Source organism: Lycium barbarum, chromosome 5 (genome assembly GCF_019175385.1).
Source record: "Lycium barbarum isolate Lr01 chromosome 5, ASM1917538v2, whole genome shotgun sequence".
Lineage (NCBI taxonomy): Eukaryota > Viridiplantae > Streptophyta > Magnoliopsida > Solanales > Solanaceae > Lycium > Lycium barbarum.
This window is the reverse complement of record NC_083341.1, coordinates 5,631,561-5,659,075: the sequence shown is the minus strand read 5'-3', so window position 1 is coordinate 5,659,075 and position 27,515 is coordinate 5,631,561. Positions and strand designations below refer to the sequence as shown.

The window sequence follows — 27,515 nt, the reverse complement described above, 5'->3', positions numbered from 1 at the left end:
AGGTCGATAATTTATATGAATATATGATATATTGCTTTAGCAATTTCTAGATAATTTTGCAGAAAACCGACCTCACGAGGTCGGTAATTTGCAATTTCTGGGAATATTTTGCAAAAAACCGACCTCATGAGGTCGGTAATTTGCAATTTCTGGGAATATTATGCATAAAACCGACCTCATGAGGTCAGTAATTTGCAATTTCTTGGAACATTTTGCAGAAAACTGACCTCATGAGGTCGGTATTTTGCAAACAAATTGGTAGGATCCCGCTGCTATTCCAGCTGCCCCTGTCAAGACGAAAACAATTTTATATTCAACTAAAACCAGCTCAAATAGCTGCCAACAATTCACCAGAATATTTAATACTGTCAACCATTAATATATAAATGGTGAAAGAAGAATACACTCTAGAAACAAACTTAACTTCCAAGTTCCAACTACTGATCAGACAATGCAAAATAGCTTAGATTGAACGAATAACTAAACCGTTTTTTATTTATTTAAATGCAACTACGCCATATGGTGGCGTGGCCCTTTATATCATTACCAAAAATTATGTACAAACTTGCAGGATTTCCATGAATCCATAGTCCCAATGAAGCAGCTATACATAAGAAGGAATAACATTAAAAACCAAGTTCCCTCCGGTAAACATATACAAAAAGATACAGGGGTATAAGGAGGGGCAACCTGGAAACTAAACAACTGATTTAAACAAACTGGTGCTTCTTGTGCTTGTGTCTAAAAGATGGCATCATTATCCAGTCAAGCCTTTAAGGACCTTTAGCATAGCTAGGCAAGTCATTCGCCGAATTAGAAACTTGGTTTGGTATTATCAAACTTGCCTTTGCCAATGCGTCCACCACTTGATTTCCTTCTCTATAACAATGTTGAATGATGCAATTACTTTCATCGATTACCTTCCGACTTTCATTGAAAACTTCTTGTAATAACCAAGGTACACCGTACTCCTTGCACCACTTAAGACCTATCATAGCTGCCTTTGCCTCGGCCAGATTGCTGCTACCAGTTCCCAGAGATTGCTGGAATGCCATGATCAAATTACCTAGATGATCTCTACAAATTCCACCAGCCCCAATTGGTCCCTCAGTCCTCCTGCTGCCATCTGTGTTCAATTTGAACGAATAAGAGATAAAAATCCGGCAAGTGCCAATTCAAATTGAACTTGCAATTGCTTTCTAACTTTTAACCATTGCAGTTTAAACATCATTTGCATAATACTTGTACAGTCTATTGTTTCCTGTGGTCCGATTAAGTCTTCAAAGTCAGGACTTATAATAAATTGTCTTTTGTTGATCTTTAAAAAAAAAGGAAAATAACTTACTTTCCAACTCTAATGCAGAACATAAGTAATTTGAAAGGAACCGAACAAAATTGGGGAGCATAAGTACATTACTTCGTTTCATTTGGAATATATGTTTAGAGAGACTTTCTGTGTTCTCATTGAGTTCTAAGGACCAGTGATTATTAGGAAGTCGACACAGTCATATGAGCATATACATGTGAAAATTTCCTTTTCGGCTATCAATATTATTTTCCTTTTGATAAGATGTATTTTCATTATTGAACAGGGGAAAAAAGAATTAAGTTTCACTAACAATAGAAAAGATCACACATGTATCTTTAATATCCAAAATCATGCACCCAAGTGTCTAGTTCCAAACATGTATAGCGAATCGGAGAAATGTACTAACATGCATGTAGGAAACCCGACAAGAGACTATCTAAAAGAACAGAAAACTAACAAATCACCCACTAAGGTCCCATTAGCAACAATCGAATGTATTAAACAATAAAGACTTATGTTTACCTCCATGGCTATCATTTTCAGTTCCTCTGTCCTTCGACTTACAACCATTCGACTTTGTCTGATCGCCATCGTTCTTTTCCTATAATGTTACTTTGAACTGAGCTCTGTTAAATCTGGGTAACTGTGAGAGTGAAGGAAAGGAGAGATGGGTTTGTGGGTTTAATCGTTCAAAAATTTGCAGAGATCCCAAAAAGTAAACCGACTTTTAAGTTATGGAGATGAAAACAATAAACCAAATCGGCTGACCACAATCTCATAGGTATTCCGGTGGTAAAACCGATGACTACACGACACATAGATGATTTCATGGATATTACAAAATTTCATGAAATAGTATGATTTAAATAAAAGCCATTGAATATATGAAGCAGTAGGACAAGAATGAATAGAAGAGTTACCTCATTTCTGGCTTTGCTGATTTACAACACAACCCCCCCCCCCCCCCCCCCCCCCCTCTTTTCAATGATTCAAGCCTTTGATGTGAGAACAACACACTCTTAAATTAACTCTTAAAAGCAACTTTTTTGGTTATAACATCCTTCTATTAACATGTAGCAGCTAAGAAGAGACAACACATCAACTTTTACCTTGCAAACAGAATATGTAAAAAACTAAGAACCCTCTTTCACATGAATATCCCAACTTAGGTAAACGGGAAAAACTTGAATCACTTTATAAAAGCAGAAAAAACAAATCTCACCTTCTTTTCCATCACCTCCTCTTTATTCTGGTCATCATCATCTTCCTCGATAATATCTTTGCTATCTTCAGATTCATCACCTTAACAGCTCGCCCGCAAACCATGAGACCGCATGAAGAATTATTTGTCCTGAAACAGTTCAGCTACAAAGGAAGAACAATATATCACATCATATTCACTTTTCCAATCCAAACAACAACTTATGACGCCATAAATAAAGATTGAATTTGTTGGGAAAAATATCAAAGTAAAAGTAGATTAATAGTTAATATTAAAGCTGCTTCCCAAAAGAAGAAATCAGCAACATACCCAATATAGTAATCTTGTTCCGCTTGATTCAGGAGCTCTTCAACTGCTGAGAAATATATTTGACACAGCTATCATATCAGATAAAAGAACTTAGTATATTTAACAAAAGGAATAATGTCAAAGTAGCGAAACTTACAGTGTCATCATCTGTACCAAGTCATCACGAAGAGATTTAACTTTTTCTGCAACATTACCTGAATTATCATTTTATCTCTTTTTTTTTTTTTTTTTTTTTGTACAATCAACTACATTATAATTGAAACATAGCCATTTTACAGTAATAGAGGGTGACTCTAGGCTACTGAGAACCAAGGAATAATTATCTCGTATCATGTGCATCAATCCTTGAAATTTTCTTTACCTCATTGCAGGCTGCAGAACTTCCTCTCCAACTCACTTATGAAAGGATTGGGTGCATATTTGCCTTGAAGATACCGGATTCAATTTTGGAAATAATGGACAGATCTGTTTTTTCGTGGCTGCTGGTGTGATAAAAAGGAGAGCTGATGGATGGAAGTGGATGATTTCTTATCATCATGAGATATTTTGTCACGACCCGACTAGGGCCGCGACGGGCACCCGGGCTAACCACCGAGCACCGCTCGTTTCCTCACTCGTCATAACCATTTTACATTTCTTTATCATTCATAATCTCATAATCATAAGACAACCATTTTTCTTTTGAAAACACAAATAATTTTATATACACGTGCCCCTTAGGCTATCAAAATAACATATACAAATATAACATAGTAATCTTGTGAGACCATCTAACCCACACTGCGCGTCTATGAGCCTCTACTGACATATTATACATATAGATGGAACAAGACTCCGTCGTGCGCGAAATACATAAAGGAACCAAAGGAATAAACATAAGCACCTCCGAACAATGGAGTGCTCTCAATCAGCTGACAGCTACTAAGAATCTGAACCAAGCTCACCTCCCTGTCTACCTGTGGGCATGAACACAGCGTCCGAAGAAAACGGACGTCAGTACGAATATTGTACTGAGTATGAAAGGCATAAGCAGTAACAATATATCAATGAAATATGAAGGCATCAATGAGATAAGGAGGCATCAAGAAAGAGCAATCTGTACTGGCTATCAAATATAACTGAAATAATGCATGCTGACTTACTCATAATCTTTATCATGTCATGTATCTATACATATATAAGCTGCCCGTCCATGCAGGTACGGTGTGATAATGTATAAGCTGCCCGTCCATGTAGGAGCGGTGTGATAATCATAGCCTGCGTCCAGGCCTCCCGCGTCCGGGGTATAAGCTGCCCACTATAGTGGTGTGCACATCTACGTGCCTGCCCGACCGACTATAGCGCGGCGCGGTGTGAGAAAATACATACATACATATATATATAAAGCATGCATAAGAGCCCAATCAAAAGCCATAACTATATCGGAGTGACGTAAGGTCAGTGGCTTCCGACGTCATTATGGAACATTCATTGATATCCTGCCTCACCTTGAAGGAATTAGCATATAAGGTGAGTGTAAGCAATAAATAGCATCATTAACATCATAGGATCATCACAACATGAGTATTGGAATTTCTATACTTTACTCATTACCTTGTGTGGCTAATTATGGACATAGACTCATATTTTCCAGAACTTAAGGAAACTCATGGATAAAAAGAGAGTCAAGCTATAAGATTCATGCCATAGAAAGAAAGGACTAGCCTCACATACCTTGAACTCTATCTAATGTCCAACGTCTACTTCTCGAGCTCGCAGGTCTAAAATTAAGACAACATATGCCACAGTTAGATTATCCACATCACTTACTAACCAATCCAAGCACGAATGAAACTTAACAAAATTCGGGCAGCATTTCCCCTGTAAACTTAACAATCCTCGAAATTCCAACTTAGCCAAACATCAATAAAATACTAGCAACAACAATACCAACAATTTCATATCAAACTAGAATTAAATCCATCCTTAAATTAATTCAAAACAGCCCAATATACGCTTTCTATACAATGTCTTCATACACTTTATTCTCCCAAATTCAAGAACAACAACTTATCAACAACATCTACAACAATATCAACAATTATTATACATCATAACTCAGCTAATTCCATCCATTTAATCCACCTAAAACAACCCCTTAATCCATAAATCTCAACAAAACAACAAACGAGTTTATAACGCTATTTTCTCAATTTAAATCTGTTAAAACTCTAAATAAACTTATTAACAATGAAAAAGGGACCCTAATCTTACCTTACTTGATGAACTTATAAATTACTTGAGCTTGCCAAAACAATTTTTGCTCCTCTTCACCTTCTATATTTTGTTTTTGAGCAAGAACCGAACACTTCTTAAAATTCCAAAAAGAAAACGTTGTTGAATTGAGGAAAAAAGGTGAGAACCCTTTCTTTTGTTTGCTGGTACGTTTTTTTCCTTCAATGTAATATATGTATACAGCAACAATGTTGAAGCAAGTTGTTCTGCTCATTTCCATTAATTGTCTCAATATTTAATTGATTAAAATTCACCTCTTAAGCCTAATTATCATGAAAATTAGAGATCCACGTGCTACTCCTTGGACCAAATATTGGTCTTTATCTAATATTATTTATTAAGTGAGCCAGGTGGCCTACATGTCCCTTCATCACTTTAAAGAAATTACACATACGGATGCCACCTCTTATATTAGAATGATTAGTCATTATTTGACTTTCTACAAGGCCCCACGTGGGAGGGGGCTGCTAAGAGTAAGTAGCAGTGCACTTCTTTGCTTTATTTAATTTCCAAAACAAGATTGCTAAGTTTGTAAACTTTTTCATGGAAAAATCGTTACTGCCCCTATATTTTATTTGAATTGTTTCTCACTAAAATGATCTCTATATAAATTCTTTTATAATAGGTTTTGGGGTCCACTTAGCTCATAATGACAAAGATCACACTATACCAAAATATGTCACCCATTATATAAATTTACATAGTCATATGCTGACTTCCACGTAGAATGGTTGGCACATAGCGTTATCAATATTTTTACAACTTTGATCACATTGTGTACGTAAATAATAAGATAAGGGAGGCTATGTACTTTCCCATTAAGTGGACCGTGGGGTCCACATGCCTTTAAATCATTTCAACTAGCCGTTTACTACATAAACAAAGATGCCACCTCCTCATTCCTAGAACATAGTCACAACACTTTCATCTTCCATGTTCCACGTGGAAATGCCATATGTGAACACTCACCTCCTATTGACCAGCTATATTCCTTTTGTCTCACACGTAATTAAACTTATCTAATTAGTTAATTCCTGATCACCAATAAAATCCCCACCTAATAATCTGATCATAGTTAATCAATCCCTAATCTTCACTAATGTTTCTACACTAATTGTAATTAATATGCAAACCGTGCACTATTAAAATCGGAAATAAAAAAAATTCTTGTCTCATATCTCAAAAATAATCTTGTCCTTGAAATTATGTCGATTAGTTTACGGATAACCCAACATACAAAAATACGGGATATAACATTCTTCCCCCCTTTGGAACATTCGTCCTCGAATGTTAAACTAGTCCTGAATTCCAAATACTTTCTCAAGTGTTCTCTTATTTAATTATGCCCTTCCAAATTTTCCTAGCATTTCTTTTTACCATATCGATATCGACCTCATAATTACTATTACCATCAATTCAACAGTTAACTTATTTTTCGAAGTCAACCATACTTTCAACTTAGTCAAATCTTATCATTACTGTTGACATGACCTTTCAAGACCTTTTTACGAACCTATATCTCATTCTCTTTTATTTCTAGGAAAATTTCGGCAGAGTTTCCTCTGTATTTCTTACTATCCCAAAACCTGCACGCAGGAAATACCAACAATGCCTCACAGGGCCAGTATATATATGTATATATATATTTATCATATCATAGCCACACAGGGCTCCCAATATCAACAACCATATATAAAAAAAATGATGAACTTACCTCGTATGTCCAACTCAAACTGTACCCGTTATACTTTTCGGTCTACTTTCCCTTTTAAATCGTTAGCGACATTTCAATCATACCTGCAACATTCACACCATATCTAACATATACCCTGCTTACTTTTTTTTTTTTTTACTAATTCCTTCAACTTCTTCTGTTCGCACTTTATAACTGAGTTTATCATCAATATATATACATTCAATCCATTTTCTTACTATATTCACAATTACTAACCTTGATGATGACCAATCGTCATCCTGTGTTTACAATTTCTGATAACGTAACCTCAATGAAATATTAGCCTCTGTAACTTCCAGTAGCATTATTTACCTTTACTTGTCGACACCACTCTCCTGCTGAAATCAAAGGCCAGTACATAAGAGATATCATTTCCTATCTCTTGGCTCTATCGCACGATCTAGAGTAGGAGGGAAAGGTAACATCCTAAATGTCGTGTAGCTTCCTGTTTATAAATGTGGCGCGCAACACACCATAAACAAGACTCTACTAGACACGGCTCGTAGACACTTCCTGGGACTGAACTGCTCTGATACCACTTCTGTCACGACCCGACTAGGGCCGCGACGGGCACCCGGGCTAACCACCGAGCACCGCTCGTTTCCTCACTCGTCATAACCATTTTACATTTCTTTATCATTCATAATCTCATAATCATAAGACAACCATTTTTCTTTTGAAAACACAAATAATTTTATATACACGTGCCCCTTAGGCTATCAAAATAACATATACAAATATAACATAGTAATCTTGTGAGACCATCTAACCCACACTGCGCGTCTATGAGCCTCTACTGACATATTATACATATAGATGGAACAAGACTCCGTCGTGCGCGAAATACATAAAGGAACCAAAGGAATAAACATAAGCACCTCCGAACAATGGAGTGCTCTCAATCAGCTGACAGCTACTAAGAATCTGAACCAAGCTCACCTCCCTGTCTACCTGTGGGCATGAACACAGCGTCCGAAGAAAACGGACGTCAGTACGAATATTGTACTGAGTATGAAAGGCATAAGCAGTAACAATATATCAATGAAATATGAAGGCATCAATGAGATAAGGAGGCATCAAGAAAGAGCAATCTGTACTGGCTATCAAATATAACTGAAATAATGCATGCTGACTTACTCATAATCTTTATCATGTCATGTATCTATACATATATAAGCTGCCCGTCCATGCAGGTACGGTGTGATAATGTATAAGCTGCCCGTCCATGTAGGAGCGGTGTGATAATCATAGCCTGCGTCCAGGCCTCCCGCGTCCGGGGTATAAGCTGCCCACTATAGTGGTGTGCACATCTACGTGCCTGCCCGACCGACTATAGCGCGGCGCGGTGTGAGAAAATACATACATACATATATATATAAAGCATGCATAAGAGCCCAATCAAAAGCCATAACTATATCGGAGTGACGTAAGGTCAGTGGCTTCCGACGTCATTATGGAACATTCATTGATATCCTGCCTCACCTTGAAGGAATTAGCATATAAGGTGAGTGTAAGCAATAAATAGCATCATTAACATCATAGGATCATCACAACATGAGTATTGGAATTTCTATACTTTACTCATTACCTTGTGTGGCTAATTATGGACATAGACTCATATTTTCCAGAACTTAAGGAAACTCATGGATAAAAAGAGAGTCAAGCTATAAGATTCATGCCATAGAAAGAAAGGACTAGCCTCACATACCTTGAACTCTATCTAATGTCCAACGTCTACTTCTCGAGCTCGCAGGTCTAAAATTAAGACAACATATGCCACAGTTAGATTATCCACATCACTTACTAACCAATCCAAGCACGAATGAAACTTAACAAAATTCGGGCAGCATTTCCCCTGTAAACTTAACAATCCTCGAAATTCCAACTTAGCCAAACATCAATAAAATACTAGCAACAACAATACCAACAATTTCATATCAAACTAGAATTAAATCCATCCTTAAATTAATTCAAAACAGCCCAATATACGCTTTCTATACAATGTCTTCATACACTTTATTCTCCCAAATTCAAGAACAACAACTTATCAACAACATCTACAACAATATCAACAATTATTATACATCATAACTCAGCTAATTCTATCCATTTAATCCACCTAAAACAACCCCTTAATCCATAAATCTCAACAAAACAACAAACGAGTTTATAACGCTATTTTCTCAATTTAAATCTGTTAAAACTCTAAATAAACTTATTAACAATGAAAAAGGGACCCTAATCTTACCTTACTTGATGAACTTATAAATTACTTGAGCTTGCCAAAACAATTTTTGCTCCTCTTCACCTTCTATATTTTGTTTTTGAGCAAGAACCGAACACTTCTTAAAATTCCAAAAAGAAAACGTTGTTGAATTGAGGAAAAAAGGTGAGAACCCTTTCTTTTGTTTGCTGGTACGTTTTTTTCCTTCAATGTAATATATGTATACAGCAACAATGTTGAAGCAAGTTGTTCTGCTCATTTCCATTAATTGTCTCAATATTTAATTGATTAAAATTCACCTCTTAAGCCTAATTATCATGAAAATTAGAGATCCACGTGCTACTCCTTGGACCAAATATTGGTCTTTATCTAATATTATTTATTAAGTGAGCCAGGTGGCCTACATGTCCCTTCATCACTTTAAAGAAATTACACATACGGATGCCACCTCTTATATTAGAATGATTAGTCATTATTTGACTTTCTACAAGGCCCCACGTGGGAGGGGGCTGCTAAGAGTAAGTAGCAGTGCACTTCTTTGCTTTATTTAATTTCCAAAACAAGATTGCTAAGTTTGTAAACTTTTTCATGGAAAAATCGTTACTGCCCCTATATTTTATTTGAATTGTTTCTCACTAAAATGATCTCTATATAAATTCTTTTATAATAGGTTTTGGGGTCCACTTAGCTCATAATGACAAAGATCACACTATACCAAAATATGTCACCCATTATATAAATTTACATAGTCATATGCTGACTTCCACGTAGAATGGTTGGCACATAGCGTTATCAATATTTTTACAACTTTGATCACATTGTGTACGTAAATAATAAGATAAGGGAGGCTATGTACTTTCCCATTAAGTGGACCGTGGGGTCCACATGCCTTTAAATCATTTCAACTAGCCGTTTACTACATAAACAAAGATGCCACCTCCTCATTCCTAGAACATAGTCACAACACTTTCATCTTCCATGTTCCACGTGGAAATGCCATATGTGAACACTCACCTCCTATTGACCAGCTATATTCCTTTTGTCTCACATGTAATTAAACTTATCTAATTAGTTAATTCCTGATCACCAATAAAATCCCCACCTAATAATCTGATCATAGTTAATCAATCCCTAATCTTCACTAATGTTTCTACACTAATTGTAATTAATATGCAAACCGTGCACTATTAAAATCGGAAATAAAAAAAAAATCTTGTCTCATATCTCAAAAATAATCTTGTCCTTGAACTTATGTCGATTAGTTTACGGATAACCCAACATACAAAAATACGGGATATAACATATTTAGCCATTAAATACCATCAATATGAGATAGTTAGCAGATATGAAAATATGAAAATTCTATAAACCTTTGCTAGATTTCCGATTGGATACATACAAGTATATAATCCCTTTTCACAAGAGCATCAAACTAAAGTATATCAAATAGAAACTACGAGAATGGGAAAAACAGTTTTCCCTCTCTCAACAGCCACAACAATATATATTATGATGAAAGGCCAAATAATTCAAGACTTGTGCAAATCAGCACTGAAAGCCAATAGACTATCTCTATTGACCTTCACAATTCTTCCAGTAGTACTTAATTTACTTTGCATTCTTAACTTCCCCTAATTTACTTTGCATTCGTAACTTCCCCTTCCCTTTATGGTTAAAATTTTCAACAGAGAATGTTGCACTTGCAACTAAATTCTTGGAATATTCCTTAGTCATGACACCTTCCAATCTTTTCTTCCTCCAATTCTGCCACTGGACGCAATGACTTCAATAGATGCTGGAACATGACTATAAGAAACTAATTCCTACAAACCAACCAAAATCTTTTTAACTTCCATTAATAACTACATACTAACCACCTATGTATTAGCAACTTACTCAATTTCAAATGCGAATTTACTATTACTCAAACTAAAAGTCTCCATGCCAAAATAAGCAAAAACATGAATAAAAAACTTTATTAAAAAACTTAAACAAAACCTAAACGAAAACTGTCAAAAAAAAGAAACACAACTATCAAAAATCTGAACAAAAACAGTCAAAAAATGATCCAAAACAGACCAAAAAATCTGGAAAAAAAAAAGATACTTCAAAAGCAACAAAAGCAAGTAACTAACCATAAAAAGATACTCCCATTACGGCTAGTGCTAGTGCAATACATTAATTAACAAAAAAAAAAACAAGTAATTAACCATAAAAAGAAGAATTTGAGTAAATGATAAAATTAGGGTTTTTTAAATACCTTCTGGTCTTCTGATTATCCGTTCAAATTTCTCTGTCAATCGTCTCTATCCCACCGTCTAACTATACAATCGAAACTGTCCAATTTCCCTTAGTTATCAATTTGGTAAATTATCCTTAGAGAGGAGAGGGAGGGAAGAAGGAAAGAGAGAGAAAGAGAAGGAGAAAAATAAAAAGAAAGTGACCGGATGGGGTTTAAAACTATTTGAGGTCGGTATGTATAATTATTTTATAATTTTATTTTTAATTTAAAAGAATACCAATCTCGTGAGGTTGGTATTTTTTTAAATTAAAAATAAAATTATAATATTTAGCATTAAATAAATTTCCGATCTAGTCAGGTCGATACATTATGTTTTTTAAATTTTAATATTATATTACCGACCTCATGAGGTCGGTTTATTTTTAAAAAAATTGAAAAATAAATATTACTACTTTACCGACCTCATGAGGTCGGTTATTTTCCGACCTCAATTGAGATCGGTTTTTTGAGGTCGGGAAATACTGTTTTTTTTAGTAGTGGATTGTCCACAATAGAGTCAGCTGTGTAAATATTTAATAATTTGCAGATGAATAAATGTCTCTTGCAGTTGATTAAACTTCTAGGTTAATTTCCCTTACAACCTTTTGCTAGGTATCTTACTTGTGAGAGACTTGGGCAGGGAAACTATTTTGCATAGTTATGATAGTAGATTTTTTGCTAATTTGGCGTCTCTTGCAACTTTGGAAGGTAAGTTCCTCACTCGAATGTACTGGCAAATATAATCACTTGGCTAGCTCCCATCACAATTCCTTTTTTGTTTATAAGCCTATCTTAATTCTTTCTGAAATCTTGATAAGCCTGACAAGGACGACGTTGAAGTGGTCCCTGATATTCAACTTACAAATTCTCAACATGAGGAGACATCATTTTGTTTTAGGGGTCTGTTGCTAAGAGAAAAAAGAGAACAAATGCAAACTATCAGTAACATAGTACATCTTTCTCCAACTATTTCGATCTTATCAATTCATTTCCCCTTCCTACTCTTCAAACTTCAAACTAACTGGCCCTTCGCATCACTGAAGATACCGACGCTTGAATATTAAATCTGAGTTTCTTATTACTTGTCTTTTCAGGTGCCTATCAAAGATGTTAAAAATGCTTAGAAACCTGTTTTCCGAACGGTCTGTTTTCCAGATTTTAGTCAATTGATAGAAGAATAATATGATACCGTTGACATCAGATGAAGCTATTAGTTGAAGATTTATACATATACAAGTACAAAAAAGATGCTTTCATGTGAAGTAAAAAATAAATATAGAACATGTATTGATTTTTTATTTTGCCATGAGATAGGAGTATATTTACAATAGTTATACATCTCACAATTGAGAGAAACCTACTCTCTGATCCACCCTAGTAAAGAAAATATTGGGAACTAACTTAGGAAATAGTTTGTCTAGGTAAATGCATTTCCATAAAATGCGTTACATCATATGAAATGCACTTCACGATACAAGAGTGTTTTGACAGATTTGGATTGAATACAGTAGTGTTTCTTCAATACCTTTCCCTCATCATTCGATCAGATTCTAAGTTAGACGTGTTTGATCCAAGGTTCTTAGTACTAAGCTCATTATTATGTTTTTAAAGTTATGTTTTAAACCAATATAAAATATTTCTTAAATGTTTGTAAGTTCTCACATAAAAATTTATACTATACGTCAAAAATAGCGTTCGGATGAACTCGATGATGAAGCGTACTCTGGGCCCTGACCCAAGTCCCTACATCTACTTTTCTTCAGCCGCAATTAAATAAGTTGTCAAAGCCAACACAAAATTAGGACTATCCCTTACGCCAGTCCGGATTAGCTTCTTGGGAAGTCGAACAAGCCCATTCCTATTGCTCACAGCCCAAATCCACCCTTGCTTAGAGGAAGGAAGATTGGAGTTCAAGCATAGTTTTTTTAAAAAAATTTTACCCCTCCCCCCAGGAGCTCCCTCCTTTGCTCCCTTGGTGACTCGAATTTGCAACCTTCGGGTTGAAAGTGAAAGACGCTTACCATCTGAGCAACCGCCTATTGTCTCAAGCATAGTTGGAGGTCGAGGCTCAAGGATTTTTTTTTTCTTTTTAAATTTTTTTCGCCCTATGGTGGCGCCACTTAGCATATCACCAAAAATATATTTAGCGGGAGGGGGGGAGGGGATTAAATGTCAACAACCTCACTTACAAAGCATGGGGAACTTAGAGTTCCAAATAAAACTATACAATTATTCATTTGCATAGAAAACTGTCCACTGGATTAATGCAAAAAAACACTTCTTCTGCACCAAACTAGAATTCATCCTTTTATGCAAAAATTGTTCTTCCTCCGTTTTTGCCTTAGAGAGGCAATTTGAATCTGGTCAAAACGATAAGGTCCAACAGCCGTAGAGGGTAATTCAAAGCTAGATAGGATCATTAAGTCGCCATTAGTAATACTCCATTTAGCAAGTGCATCCGCGACTTGATTAGCTTCACGATAGCAATGTTGAACCTCACATTGTATGTTCCTTCATATCCTGAATCAGATTTATAATATCTTTCATCTTCCAAGGTAAGTTAAAATTACCTTTTATCATTTCCACCACAATTTGAGAATAGCAAAATATGTACTTGTAGGGACATTGTACTCTCTAATGTCGCAATTTTCTTATCAATGTTTAGCAATACATCACGAGCTAGTATATATGTGCAGAATATGTACTAGAGGATCTATTAGTACTTTCCAAGAACGATAATAAATTAACTGACAATATATATGTTCTCCATATCTAAGTTGTATATATCTCTGTCTAAGTTGACCAAGCAAAGAAGCCCTTCTCCAGTCTTTGAGCAAGTATAAAGATGAAAATTTGCAAAAAAATACAAGCCAAAGAGAAAATTCAAATGAAGTCAACAATAAGAAGGGCAATTGGGGATAGAAAGAGAGGAGCTACAACATTAATTGATAAAACAAGCATTAAAGGATAATCATATATTTTTCCAACTTTTCAGATCCAGATTTTCCAACATTTTGAGATTACAAATTTACAAGCATTTTAAAAAAAATCCTAATTGGAAATCCCAAAAATTTGGATTTGTTAAGTAGAGAAATCTCACTAGTGGACAACTAGGACAAGCAAACATAAGGGACATATCAAAGTCTTAACTTATTACGTTAATTTGAAAAGCTTCACTGTCAGATTATGACTTACGATCAGCCAAAAACGAGTAAGTACTTAATTACTATAAATAGAAGTTTGCACTGTTACTGCCTTTTCAGAATTTTCAAGTTTGGAAACAGTCTTAGAAATGTTTTTGAAAATTCCATATTTTTGTTGTCGGCAACTTGCCTCATATGGATACATACGTTCAACATCATACTACAATCACTAGAGAAACAATAAGAAATTCAAAATATAAATGTGCTTCTTCTAGTCCTTGCTTTGATTTGGTAAACTGCATTTGGATTCACTCCAGATCCAACAGATACCGCATTATCTGCATCACCAATTCTTGGCATATACTATGTTCCACAACCTTTAGTTTAGTTGCGGAGTTAGAAACCACTATATATAGATAAGTGCCAGATTTCTATATCCTGCCTGCGAATCAAAGCTCTTATACAAAAAGTATAATACTTGATGACCTGTATATGTAATTCTTTTTATAGTATACAATTTATCTTTTGACAACAAGTGTTCAACTGATCACCCTTCAGTTTACGTAGCTCAGCCACTCACTACAATCTATAGCCTGTTTGGCTGTGTTTCTGGGAAGTCAAAAGTGCTTATTTATTTTAAAAGAATTGCCTATTTTAGAGAGTAACATGTTTCGCCAAGCTTTTAGGAACAAAATAATTGCCTTACAGAGTAGTGACGACTGACGAAAGCTATACAAAAAGTACTTTTAGAATTTTGACCAAACACGAATTACTTTTCTAATATTGACAAAAGTGTTTTTTAAATTGGTTAACCAAACACAAGTTACTACTTTCCAAAAATACTTTTCTTAAAAGCACTTCTAACAAAAATTACTTTTCAAAATAAGTAAATTTTTTAAGCTCGACTAAACAGACAACAAGTCTCCACTCTCCTCCTGTTAGTAGAAGAACACAAAGAGACAATGCTAGAATTTTGCAAGCTAGCAGCGGCTAACCGATACTCGACGAGAAATGATGTACAAATGTATTATCAGCTTTAGTATTTATATATAAATATGTAACTACTTGTTTAAAAATAGTTTGGACATTTAAAGTAATTTTCAATATTTCATGCTTGTCAGCTATTCTTTAATCTAGTAACCAAACTAGATATATGTAATGATCCTTAGCAGATCGCTAGAAAATAAAACAAGAAAGGGTTTGGGAAATGAAATATCTTTAGTACCAATAAAACATTTATTTGACAAGAAGAGAATAGGGAGAAGGATGGAGTGAAATCGAAGGTTGACCTACAAGGTCCAACTAAGATTGATAGGACATTTTTTCTTGAATTGGTTAAAATTTTCACATTTCATCTTGATTTATAAATCATTAAGAAATACTGTAGTGAACTAGGGCTCACCAAATACTATTCACGTCCTATCCCTTTCACACGAGATACACCTGTTCTTTTATAAGATTTAAATATAAATATGGACATGTATGCTCTAGTTCCTATGAAATTAATCACTTATTCAAGCAAACTATATATTTCTAAATTTCAAGAACTTATGTAAGTTTTTGGTCTTTGGACAACATTTGGTTGGAGATGAACATAAACAATTTGAAGTTGAAGTTGAATTTGAATTTGTACGTATTTGGATATGAATTTCATTTGAAAACAACAATATTAAGATTTGAGAGTGAAATTATGAATGAATTTCACTTGAAATACTCAAACAATTTTAAAAATATTTAACCGGTATTTGCAAATACTGAGCAATGAGCATCAGTATTTGCAAGTATTGAAATACATCATTTATGACAAATATGTTAAAACATCAAAGGTGCAGTAAAATGTTTGTGTCCCGACTAAACTAACACAACACCGCTTACGATGAATAAAACTTAAACATGCATGTAAATGAATTAATTATTCGATAATGTTCTTAATTAGTCCTCCCTCTGTACACTTTTACTTGTCACGTTTCGCTTCTCGAGAGTCAATTTGACTAATTTTCGGAGCCAAATTAATTCAAATTTTTAAAACTAATATTTAGATGTTCGGAAACTATACAAAAAATACTATAAGTTAAAATTCTTCTCATATTAATAATTATATGATGAAAAAATACATCGTAAAATGTTGGTCAAAGTTTATACAGTTTGACTCTCGAAAAGCGAAACGTGACAAGTAAAAGTAGACCGAGGGAGGATAATGTTAGATAAATTAAACCAAGGTAAGCTTCTGCTTCAAGTGTAAATTAAGTCCATTAATTTCTCATAGTTATTTTTGAAAATATAAATTAAGCAAATAAATACATATTCTTTCCTTAAACTTTTAGATTCGATGCCAGTCACACAATCTACAATTTGCATTGCTTTTAATGCTTAATAAACGAGAGAGAAAACAAATAACAAAAATCCCAAACGATAGAATATATATCTTAATTATATACTTTTAAAGAGGCTGATCAAAGAAGCATCAGCTCTTAAAATGGATGGATACAACAATACAACATAAGTAAAAACTATTCAAAATTGGAAAATCTAAGTAGAGAAATAGATGTCTCTCTTATTTTAATGTATAGCTCGCCAATGCTAGTCTAAGCATTGAGGGGAAAAAAAAAAAGAGAAAGTACTTTGACCTAGTGGCCAAAAACCCTAATTTAATAATAACTGCTTCAACTTAATAATAGAAATTTTAATCAAGTAGAACTTGAGCTAATTATTAGCTACATAAGTAAGCTTCTAATAATGGCAGCTTGAGCACTATCACTGTCAATTGATTCCAAAAGCTGTGATAATCTGTCACTCAGGCCATCCACTTCGCTATGTAAATTTCTTATATAGTTGCAAGTCTCCTGCAGCACTTTTGAAGCTGACGCCTGTTTAAATTAATTTTTTTAAAAAGATAAAATGTTAGAAACTAACTGCAATATTTTTAATCTAGCACAAATTGTGGCTTAAATGTAGGCAAAGGGTGCATGTATAGGTGTATTCAACCAAGAAACTATATATAGGAGGTGTGGGGTTGCTAACTTATGTAGTGGAACAATTAATTTCACTGTAGTATTTTTAAAAAGGATGAAATTACGGATATTACGTAGCTATCATCAAGAGTGTAGCATTTGTAAAATTCTTTTATGAGGGAGGAATATCTTGTTTTTTTTCACAGGAACTTCTGAATCGTAGAAACATTTAGAAGGGGCTCCACGTCATATTATTTGTCAAAAACCTATACTGGTAGTTCGATAGGTCAAGCAAGTCTACTGACAAGCCTGTCGGCTATTGGCTTCTTCCTATATTCCTGTTCGAGAAAGCTGTTGTTTGCATTATATCAAACACAATTCAGACACATCTCAAGCCGTTGTTTGCATTATATCAAACATGTACAATTCAGACACATCTCCTTGCTTTATGTTAGCTGATTTTTGCTTTCTTTCTTTCTATGTGAGAAGATACTGAAGATATAAAGAAATGTGTCGAGGCAACAAACAAGACAAGTACATTTTGCCTTGAAATTAGTGAGGGCTTGTGGGCTGACTAGTGGGGATGAAAATATGTCACCCTCAAACTTATTTCTAAAGGGAAAAGAAAGGCCACACAATATATGGGAAGTTTCTTGGATATTAATGCTTTCATATAGTTGCACCCACCCACACACATACATAGCAAAGTAAAAACAAAGACAAGAAAAAGACCAAACATGTAGTAGTAAAAATAATAATTAAAAGGATATGAATTTACGTTATGTACACTTGACAATATAAATAATTTTTCGCAATACCTTGTCAGAACGCCTATTACGAATTTCAGGAATAAGTTGTTGCAACTTGGAAACGAGATCAGCAATCTGATCATCACTTATTCTGGAACGTGATCTTCTGTTTGACATTATATTGTCAGTGAAACTAATTAAGAGAAAGGAAATTAATGAAAACTCAAGAAAGAACAAAAGGGCCAGAGAGAGACGCAATTAAGTGAGTTGTCAGATGGAATCTTGAAAATGAATTGATATGTGTATGAGTTTTCTGTGGGAGAGGGAAACTAAGGGGGAGTTTAAAAAGAAAGAGAAGACGAGAGAAGAGACAAGTTATGGACAGAGAGATAAGGGAGCCATGAAGAAGAAATTAAAAAACACTTGAGGAAGGAGTGTTGGAGGTGAACAAGACAAGTGCATGGGAGAAAGCAGTGGGCTATTCTTGTTTTTAAATAGAGAATAGTTTCAAAATTGAGAGAGAAATCAATCTCATTTTAAGCCTAGGCAGATTTAGAATTTGAATTTAATGCATTGAGAGTTCTTGAAAAGTATGCGTTTAAATTTTAATGTTTATTAAAATTTTGATTAATCTTTTCATATATTACTACTAGGAAGTACAAAAATGACAACAACTCTTTTGACAATAAAAATTAATATAGTTGGCAAAATTCAATATTAGACAATAATTTAGTTTTGTTGTTGACATATATAATGAATCTTTTAAACTTTTTTTTTGTTGCAAAACAATTTAATTTTGTTGTCATAGTCTTGACTATTATTGAAAAAAATTACTTTTGACAATAATAAAAAAGTTGTTGCACGTCGTTGCAATAACAACAATTGGAAAAAGTTTATGCAACAATAAAAAAATATTATTGTCAAAAGTACTTTTTGCAACAATAGTCCATCTATGACAACAAAAATATTTTTGTTGACAAATGTCTTCTTTCTTGTAGTGTATATTTATTGTGCATATAAAAAGAAAATATTGGGCGCAGTAAATTCAATAAATATAAGCTATATCCACCCCGGTTTAAGGATGTAGGAGATGGAGTCCACAAGTAATGTGAGGAGAATAAAATTTATAGAGTTTAATTTATAACACAAGTAGTACAACATTCAACAATAGGGATGGCTACGGGACGGGACATCAAATGTGGTGCAGGGTGAGCCTAGTTGAGAAAAGAAAAATTGCTATGTTGTGCGGAGCAAAGCAAGTTAGATCTTTTGGGAATAAGCCCCAACCCACCCCGCTCCACTATATGATCTTTGAATTCTGCGTAAGTCATTGTAGGTACGCCACGCCATCCCTCTCCTTATATCTCCCAAATTGGAAGTTTATATTTCAAAGTCATGAAGTGGGAGTGAACACAGGCAGGGGTTGAGTACAGGGCGGAGACAGAAGTCCAGATAAGGGTTTGATTGAAATTCAGTAACTTTGGCTCAGTGCATTTGTGCTAAAAAGTTCATTAAATATATACAGATATTAAATTTAGAATCCAATTATTATCACTTGAAGGCAAGAAGAAGAAGAAGAAGAAGAAGAAAATACTCAGTGAAATCCTACAAAGTGAAATACAGACCTTATCCCTATCTTGAGAGGTAGAAAAACTCTTTGCGGCAGACCTTCTGCATAAAGACAAGCAATTCAAAATAGTATGAAAAGAAAAAATGAAAAAAAAAAATCATGACAACATACTATAAAAGCGTGATAGAACAGTAACAATCACAAAAAGGTATTATCACTCGAAGGCGTCGTTCTAAAATACAGAATATAAAGTTGAAATTTTAGCTCTATCTCTGGATATCAGGCTTGGAGGGGGGAGGAAGGGGGTTGGGGAGATCATTTTGCCCTTGTTTATCAGCCGAATTTGCGGGCCTAGTTTGTGTCAGTAGTAGCACGCAAGCGCATGTTATCTTCTCCTTGTCATTTTAATATAACTACAGTAGAAACATCTTTCTGTAGTCTCTTCTCTCACTCTTACATCCCTACCCCCCACATCAATTTTACTGACATGACAAATACTCAAATAGTGTCTATGTTGAAATTTGAAATCAATTTTATGATTTTCGTGAAGATCTAAGATCTTCATCTCACTTATTTTTTACTGTAGCTAAGCTAGATACTACAGGCTACTAGCTAGACTTAAGCATGGTAATGTTGACCGGAAAGTATAAATCATTAAAATAAGCTAAAGAAGGAGGCAAGTGAAAATCATAAAAGACCAAGGTTCCAAATTTTAGTCCTGATAAAAAAAATATTAGTGATGCTTTCTTATTTACCTAAATTTTTACTAAGCAGAATTACTTAATATCTATTGCTGATGAAAAATATGCAAATACTTAATCATGAGTTAGTTGAGTTATGCACTAGATCATGAGTTAGTTGAGTTATGCACTAGCTGACCATGATACTACTAATTACAATAATAAAAATAGAGTGAAGAATGACTTGACAGATATTTTTTTATTTAAATTAAAAAAATTGGCCTAGATCCAACAGAGTAATAAAATAACGAATAAACTATTGCATGATTAAGAGAGAAGTGAGATATGATAAAGAGTTGAATTAATAGTTATAGCAAAGGACCAGTCGTCATGGAAGTGAATCTACAAAAGATATTATTTTTGTTTGGTAGTAAGAAAGCTAATTATATATAAATTTTCCTCAATATATTAATGTTGATGAGGTGAGATTACTTTGGAAGAAATGAAACTAACGTACTACATTACTATGAAATTTGTGTAAAAATTCATGGACGCACGTGATGGGGATATGCTGTACCTTTTCCCGGCGAGATTCCTGGTATATGTTATGAAAGAAAAAAAAAACGTAATGTTTTTTTCTTAACTACATTAAAATTTATAGTATAACAAAAATTTTATAGCCAATATGAGAGTTATGACTAGCCAATCCCAACTCTTCTCTTTCATTTTATCTTTTATAAGAAGCAAAAAAGCATAACTAACAATTGTTAAAAGAAGAAATTTCAAGTGAGTAGTAGTAGTCTGGTTATTGAATTTGAAGTCGCAACACTATTATGAGCCCGTTTGGATTGGCTTATAGCTTAAAGCTGTTTGCAGCTTATAAGCTGAAAAAAATAAGTTGGGGTAATCCAACTTATTTTTTTTGGCTTATAAGCTGTTTTCAGCTTATAAGCTGCTTTAGATAAACTAAGTTAAATGGGTCCAATTATTTTTTTGAGCTTATTTTAAGCATAAAATGACTTTAAGCTGGCCAGCCAAACACTCAAAAAAGTTGAAAACAGCTTATAAGCCAACTTATAAGTCAATCCAAACGGGCTCTATATTTATCAAGGAAACACTATTACCTTTTTTTATTTATTGAAGAAGCCGAAACAAGCATTGTGATAACAAGCCGTAAGAAAGATGAGCATAGTATTCTTTCACCGGCCTTTGTAGGATCGGAGTAAACGAGCGTCGTAAGATCGATAGATGTTCAATCCTGTAGCAGCTAGCTAGTTGTTCGGCCTTAGTCTTGGGCTGGTTCGAATCTAAACTGATTTTAGGTTGTACACCTTATTTTCCTGCGATTGTAATTCAATTAGAGCACCACCTTGTCAAGGTGAAAGCTCAGGGTTCGAGCCCCTTCAGTCCCTACAAATTCAATAAATATATCAATTCATCTCTTCATTTCTGCGAAGGGAGACGGGGCAGAGGCGGAGCCAGAATTTGACGTTTATGAGTTCAGAAGTTTAGTTTTTCAAAATTACTGGGTTTTAAATTAATAATTTGTATATGTTTAATGGATTTTTAATACCAATATAAGATTTGAACCAAAGTTACTGGGTTCGGCCGAACCCGCACCTAAAGCTAGCTCTGCCCTTGAGACGGGGAGCATAATTTCATTCACAACGGGGGATATTTTTTTTAAACCAAAGTCGACCATTTGCCTAGAGTATCCTCTAATTGCTCTCCTCTAGTAATCTTCTTAATAGATTATAATACTCGCATGCTTGGGATTCAAATTGAAATTTTAGAACATTTGATGGATTATTGGTTAAACAGCGCAAATCCGTTGCTTAATTTTCCATCACACTGTTATTACGTACCTAGTAGACGTTAATATTTCGATATGCATTGTCTATTTGTGTCTATTTTCCAAAACAATTGGGGAGTGAATATATATTTCAATAATAAAATGCAGAAAATCTCAAATTTTAATTTTCCACTTAGTTGGGCTGTTTGTCTAATCATGTAGTTTATCAGGGGAGAAAATGAGGTAAGATTGTTCCACTTTATGTGATCTTCTTCCAAAACCATTTGTCCTTAATTAATTATTGTTGGATTTGTCTCTTCTCTGTCTACTCTTTTTGATGATATTGTAGGAAATATTTTCCATGTCCGCTCTCATTCCTTGAATTGGTTAATATACAAAATATTCTAACCTAAAATAGGAGATTACAAAATATACAAAATATTCTAACCTAAAATAGGAGATTAACCTAAAATAGCAGACTACAAAATATTCTAACTAATATTTACATAATCTATCACGCCCCCGCAGTCGAAACGGGAGGTTTGCGAACGTTGAGACTGTCCCGAAAATCTTCAAATAAGACTTGTGGAAGTCCCTTGGTGAAAATATCGGCAATCTGATAATGGGATGGAACATGAAGGACACGAACCTGTCCTCGCGCAACCTTCTCACGAACTAAGTGAATGTCCATTTCAATGTGCTTGGTGCGCTGATGTTGCACTGGATTTCCTGAAAGATAAATGACACTCACATTGTCACAATACACCATAGTAGCCTTATGAATAGGACAATGCAATTCCAACAGAAGATTGCGAAGCCAGCATGACTCGGAGACAACATTAGCAACCCCCCTATACTCCGCCTCAGTACTCGAACGAGAGAGGGTAGGTTGGCGTTTCGAAGACCACGATATCAAGTTATCTCCAAGGAAGACACAATAACCAGACGTTGACCGACCTGTGTCAGGGCAGCCCCCCCAATCCGCATCAGTGTAGGAAAGGAGGTCAATAACTGAGGATGGATAAAGATGCAAACCATAATCAAGTGTACCCTGAATGTAACAGATGATACGCTTAAGAGCATGCATATGAACCTCTCGCGGTGCATGCATGTGTAAGCATACCTGTTGAACAGCATAAGAGATATCTGGCCTCGTGAAAGTAAGATACTGAAGTGCACCTGCGAGACTGCGATAGTGAGACGGGTCATCATATGGAGCACCCGATGTGCTGCTCACCTTCGGTTCGGTATCAACCGGAGTAGAAGTAGCCTTACAAGAAGACATCCCAGCTCGATCAATGATTTCTTCGGCATACTTGTGTTGCGACAGAAACAGGCCATCCTTATGGCGAGTGACATGAATGCCAAGGAAATAATTCAAAAGACCCAGATCCTTCATAGCAAATTCCGAGGCAAGGAGAGCCATAATGGAGCATCGGAGAGAATCCGAGAAAGCAGTGAGAATAATATCATCAACATAAAGTAAAATGTATGCCATATCAGACCCCTTTTTGTAGATGAACTAAGAATTGTCAGATCTGTTGTTTGAGAAACCAAGAGAAGAGACATAATCTACAAAACGCTTGTACCATGCCCTCGGGGCCTGCTTAAGTCCATATAAGGACTTACAGAGTAAACATACATAATCCGGATGAGTGGGATCTCTGAAACCCAGAGGTTGATGCATATACACTGTTTCCTTGAGCTCACCGTGTAAGAAAGCATTCTTGACATCTAGCTGATGAATAGGCCACTTCTTTGATAATGAAAGACTGAGAACGGTACGGATCGTAGCCAGCTTGACCACCGGACTGAAGGTCTCACCACAATCAATTCCAACCTGTTGAGTCTTTCCATCACCTACAAGACAGGCTTTATGCCTCCCAAAATCACCATTAGACTTTTCTTTATGAGTGAAAATCCACATAGAACGAAGAACATTCACATTAGGTAGACGGGGCACCAACTCCCACGTCTTATTTTTAATAAGAGCATCAAATTCATCATCCATAGCCATTTTCCAATTCGGGTCACGAAGGGCGGTCACAGGGTTACGAGGGAGAGGGGATTTCGTAACCATGGTATTCAAGTTAAACGTACGTTTTGGCTTAAAAATACCATGTTGACTCCGGGTCACCATTCGGGGCGGACTGGTAGATTGGGGCGGCTGGGGTGATGTTCGTGTGGGTGTGAGAGACGAAGTCGAGGGCTGTTGGCCCAAGGCAGAGGGAAGAGGAGTAGGTGCGGTAGGGGAGGCGGCTGCCAATAGAGGGGACGTGGCAATGGGTGCCTCGGTGGGAAGGGGGCAGTCGGCTGAGTCACGGGTGCCACAGTGGGAGGGGGCAGTCGGCTGGGTCACGGGTGCAGCGGGGGGTGGGCTGGGCGGATTAACCAGATCATTAGCCATATGACGCAACCAAAATGGCGAAATCCCATCATCAAAAAAATCATAAGTAGTTGAAGTGGGAGAATGTAAATTGGAAAATGGGAAAACATTCTCATCAAACATCACGTGACGAGAAATAATGATTTTGTTAGACGATAAATTATAACACTTTATACCCCCTATGATTCGTAGGATACCCCAAAAAGACACACGGTGTAGACCTGGTTTGCAATTTATGGATAGTCGGAGAAGGAAAGAGGGGATAGCATAAACGCCCAAACACCCGAAGATGAGAGTAAGATGGCTTTCTTTGGTATAGCACTTGAAGAGGAGAAACATGACCCAATAATTTGCTTGGTAAAATATTAAGTAGATATGTTTCCATTTGTAAGGCGTGATGCCAAAACGAAGGGGGGAGAGAGGCATGAGCAAGGAGAGTCCGAGTGATATTATTGATAGATCGGATTTTTCTTTCGGCTTTCCCATTTTGTGATGACGTATGTGGACAAGAAAGACGAAAGGACATCCCATTAGACTCACAAAATTTCCCGAATTGACCATTATCATATTCCCTCCCATTATCACATTGGACATTTTTTATATGACGTTCAAATTTGGTATGAATGTGGGCTTTTAAAGCCAAGAATTTCACACAAACATCGGATTTCTTAGCTAAAGGAAAAGTCCATAAAATTTTCAAAAAATCATCCAAAAAGAGAACATCATACCGATGACCCAATGAACTTAACACGGGAGAGGTCCACAAATCACTATGAATAATATCAAATGGCATCAAAGTTTCGGAAATAGAAGAATCAAACGGCAACTTAACGTGTTTACCATGAACGCAAGAACGACAAATACTAGAATGACTAGATTTATTACATTCAATGCTTTTATTACGCCTAAGACAATCTAAAATAGAATTTCTCGGATGACCCAAACGATCATGCCAAAAAGGAGAGGACAACGCCGCAAAGGTTGATGGAGTGGTGGTTGGATATTTGATGGTGGTGATTGGATAAAGATCTCCCCGACTATCACACCGCATTAGTTCCATCCCCGTCTGGAAGTCCTTCACAGAAAACCCATATGGATCAAAATCAACAGACACATAATTATCAGTAGTAAACTTTCGGACTGAAATTAAATTCTTAATAAGTTTAGGAGCACGTAAGACATTCCATAAGGATAAAAGAGGGTTTGGGGGAGGCAAACTAGTATGACCACAACCACGAATTGGAATCGAATGACCATTTCCCACAACAATACCATTATTTTGATTGCTCAAATTAAAATAAGACGAGAGATTACCGTCTGAGGAAGTCATATGAAAAGTGGCCTCGGTATCTATGTACCAATTTTTATCGGGCGGGTTCAAGGTCATGGTGTGCATTGTGGACTCAATATCGGTTGGAACATACGACCCATGAGGGACCACTGCTGCCGTGTAGAGCTACTGGGCTGGAGGAGGGCCTAATATACCCTGCTGCCTTGGCGGGACAAACGGGGGACGAGCCCAAAAAGTCGTCAGGTACGGGCAGGGGAGAGGAGCAGCCCAGCGTAGATGCGGGACCCACTTCCAGTGATCAAACTGGCCGGCTGTCCACTGCTGCAAAGGGGAGCCCGCTGGCTGCTGACCGCTGCTGCTACGGGCTGAACCACCGCATCCGCCGGTGAATTTTCCGCCGCTTAAGCCGCGGCCAGAGCCTCCCTTACAGCCAGTTCTAGAATTTTGGCCGCGGGAATTTTTTGGTTTCCCTCGGCGAGAGCTTGTGTTGTTTGAGGGCAATGGCACGTCGTCGACCGTGGCTACCATAGCCAAACCAGACCCGTGAGACACCATTGCTGCAAGTTCACGTTCTTCCAAAACAAGGGAATACCGAGCCTCTGTGAATGGGGGGAGCGGCTTTGCATGGCGAATTTGTGTCCCAACCCCTTTGTACGCTTCAGTGAGACCCGAAACCAGTTGAAGGACAAGGCGGCTATTCGTCACGGGAGCTCCGATGTTTTTCAGTTGATCCGCAAGGCTCTTTAGTCGTTGACAATAGGCGGAGGCATTGGGAAAATCCTCCATACGAGTCGTCGTGAATTCTTGTTCGAGAGTCACCGCACGAGAGGTTTGATGATCTTGGAATATATCACGCAAACGAACCCAAGCGTCCATGGCAGTAGCGTCTGGTTCGATGATGGTGTTTAACAGATCATTCGAAATTGTCGAATATATCCATTGAAGCACGGTGGCATCAATGGTCGTCCATAATTCGACTTCTTCATCAGTTTTGGGAGCCGGCTTCTCCTTACCTTTGGGTGGAGGAATGATGTGATGAAGGACCTTGTGAGAACGAGCATGAATTTTGAAAATCTCGGCCCATGTTCCGTATTGTGAGTTCTCCATCTCAAGAGTAACAGAGATGTGATTCTTGATATTGGAGACCGCGAGGGCCGGGTGGAACGAGGGCTTAGCCGGAGTGGTAGTTGCGTCACCCATGGCGGAAAAAAATAAAAAGGGCGACGGAAAGAGGAGGAAGAAGAAAGAGGGACTAGGGCGTAGCGGAAGGAGGAAGAAGAAAGAAACCCTAATCTGATACCATGTAGGAAATATTTTCCGTGTCCCCTCTCATTCCTTGAATTGGTTAATATACAAAATATTCTAACCTAAAATAGGAGATTACAAAATATACAAAATATTCTAACCTAAAATAGCAGACTACAAAATATTCTAACTAATATTTACATAATCTATCAGATATATTGATTTCCCTCTTAGGGAAAAACAAAGCAGTATTCCATGAGAGAAAGTAAAAATTATCGAACACAAAAAAGTTTGAAGGGTAGTGTTGTAATTATTGCATCGCTGACATTATATTAGAGCATAGCCTTGAATATA

At 36.2% G+C, this 27,515-nt stretch overlaps 4 protein-coding genes and 1 long non-coding RNA gene across 5 annotated transcripts; all 5 read right to left on the bottom strand.

Annotated features, from left to right (window-relative positions):
* Window positions 1-468: 468 nt before the first annotated feature.
* On the bottom strand, window positions 469-3,022 carry LOC132640256 (uncharacterized). The gene is made up of 4 exons (XM_060356772.1): window positions 2,841-3,022; window positions 2,532-2,674; window positions 1,832-1,910; window positions 469-1,126 (listed from the first exon to the last, which is right to left on the bottom strand). Exons 2-4 carry the CDS (start codon window positions 2,541-2,543, stop codon window positions 774-776), a joined length of 444 nt encoding a protein of 147 aa, XP_060212755.1. The 5' UTR covers window positions 2,544-2,674; window positions 2,841-3,022; the 3' UTR covers window positions 469-773.
* Window positions 3,023-7,517: 4,495 nt separating this feature from the next.
* LOC132640257 (uncharacterized) lies at window positions 7,518-11,529 on the bottom strand. The gene is made up of 3 exons (XR_009582185.1): window positions 11,334-11,529; window positions 8,558-8,604; window positions 7,518-7,800 (listed from the first exon to the last, which is right to left on the bottom strand). It is a non-coding gene; the product is annotated as an uncharacterized LOC132640257 (long non-coding RNA).
* Window positions 11,530-16,908: 5,379 nt separating this feature from the next.
* Window positions 16,909-18,704, bottom strand: LOC132642224 (transcription factor PRE6-like). The gene is made up of 2 exons (XM_060359480.1): window positions 18,267-18,704; window positions 16,909-17,364 (listed from the first exon to the last, which is right to left on the bottom strand). Exons 1-2 carry the CDS (start codon window positions 18,372-18,374, stop codon window positions 17,212-17,214), a joined length of 261 nt encoding a protein of 86 aa, XP_060215463.1. The 5' UTR covers window positions 18,375-18,704; the 3' UTR covers window positions 16,909-17,211.
* Window positions 18,705-21,804: 3,100 nt separating this feature from the next.
* On the bottom strand, window positions 21,805-23,737 carry LOC132642146 (uncharacterized mitochondrial protein AtMg00810-like). The gene is made up of 3 exons (XM_060359410.1): window positions 23,363-23,737; window positions 23,197-23,290; window positions 21,805-21,857 (listed from the first exon to the last, which is right to left on the bottom strand). The coding sequence occupies exons 1-3, from the start codon at window positions 23,735-23,737 to the stop codon at window positions 21,805-21,807; spliced, it is 522 nt and encodes a 173-aa protein (XP_060215393.1).
* A 2,344-nt stretch (window positions 23,738-26,081) lies between these two features.
* LOC132642145 (uncharacterized) lies at window positions 26,082-27,116 on the bottom strand. The gene has a single exon (XM_060359409.1). It carries the CDS (start codon window positions 27,114-27,116, stop codon window positions 26,082-26,084), a length of 1,035 nt encoding a protein of 344 aa, XP_060215392.1.
* Window positions 27,117-27,515: the final 399 nt, after the last annotated feature.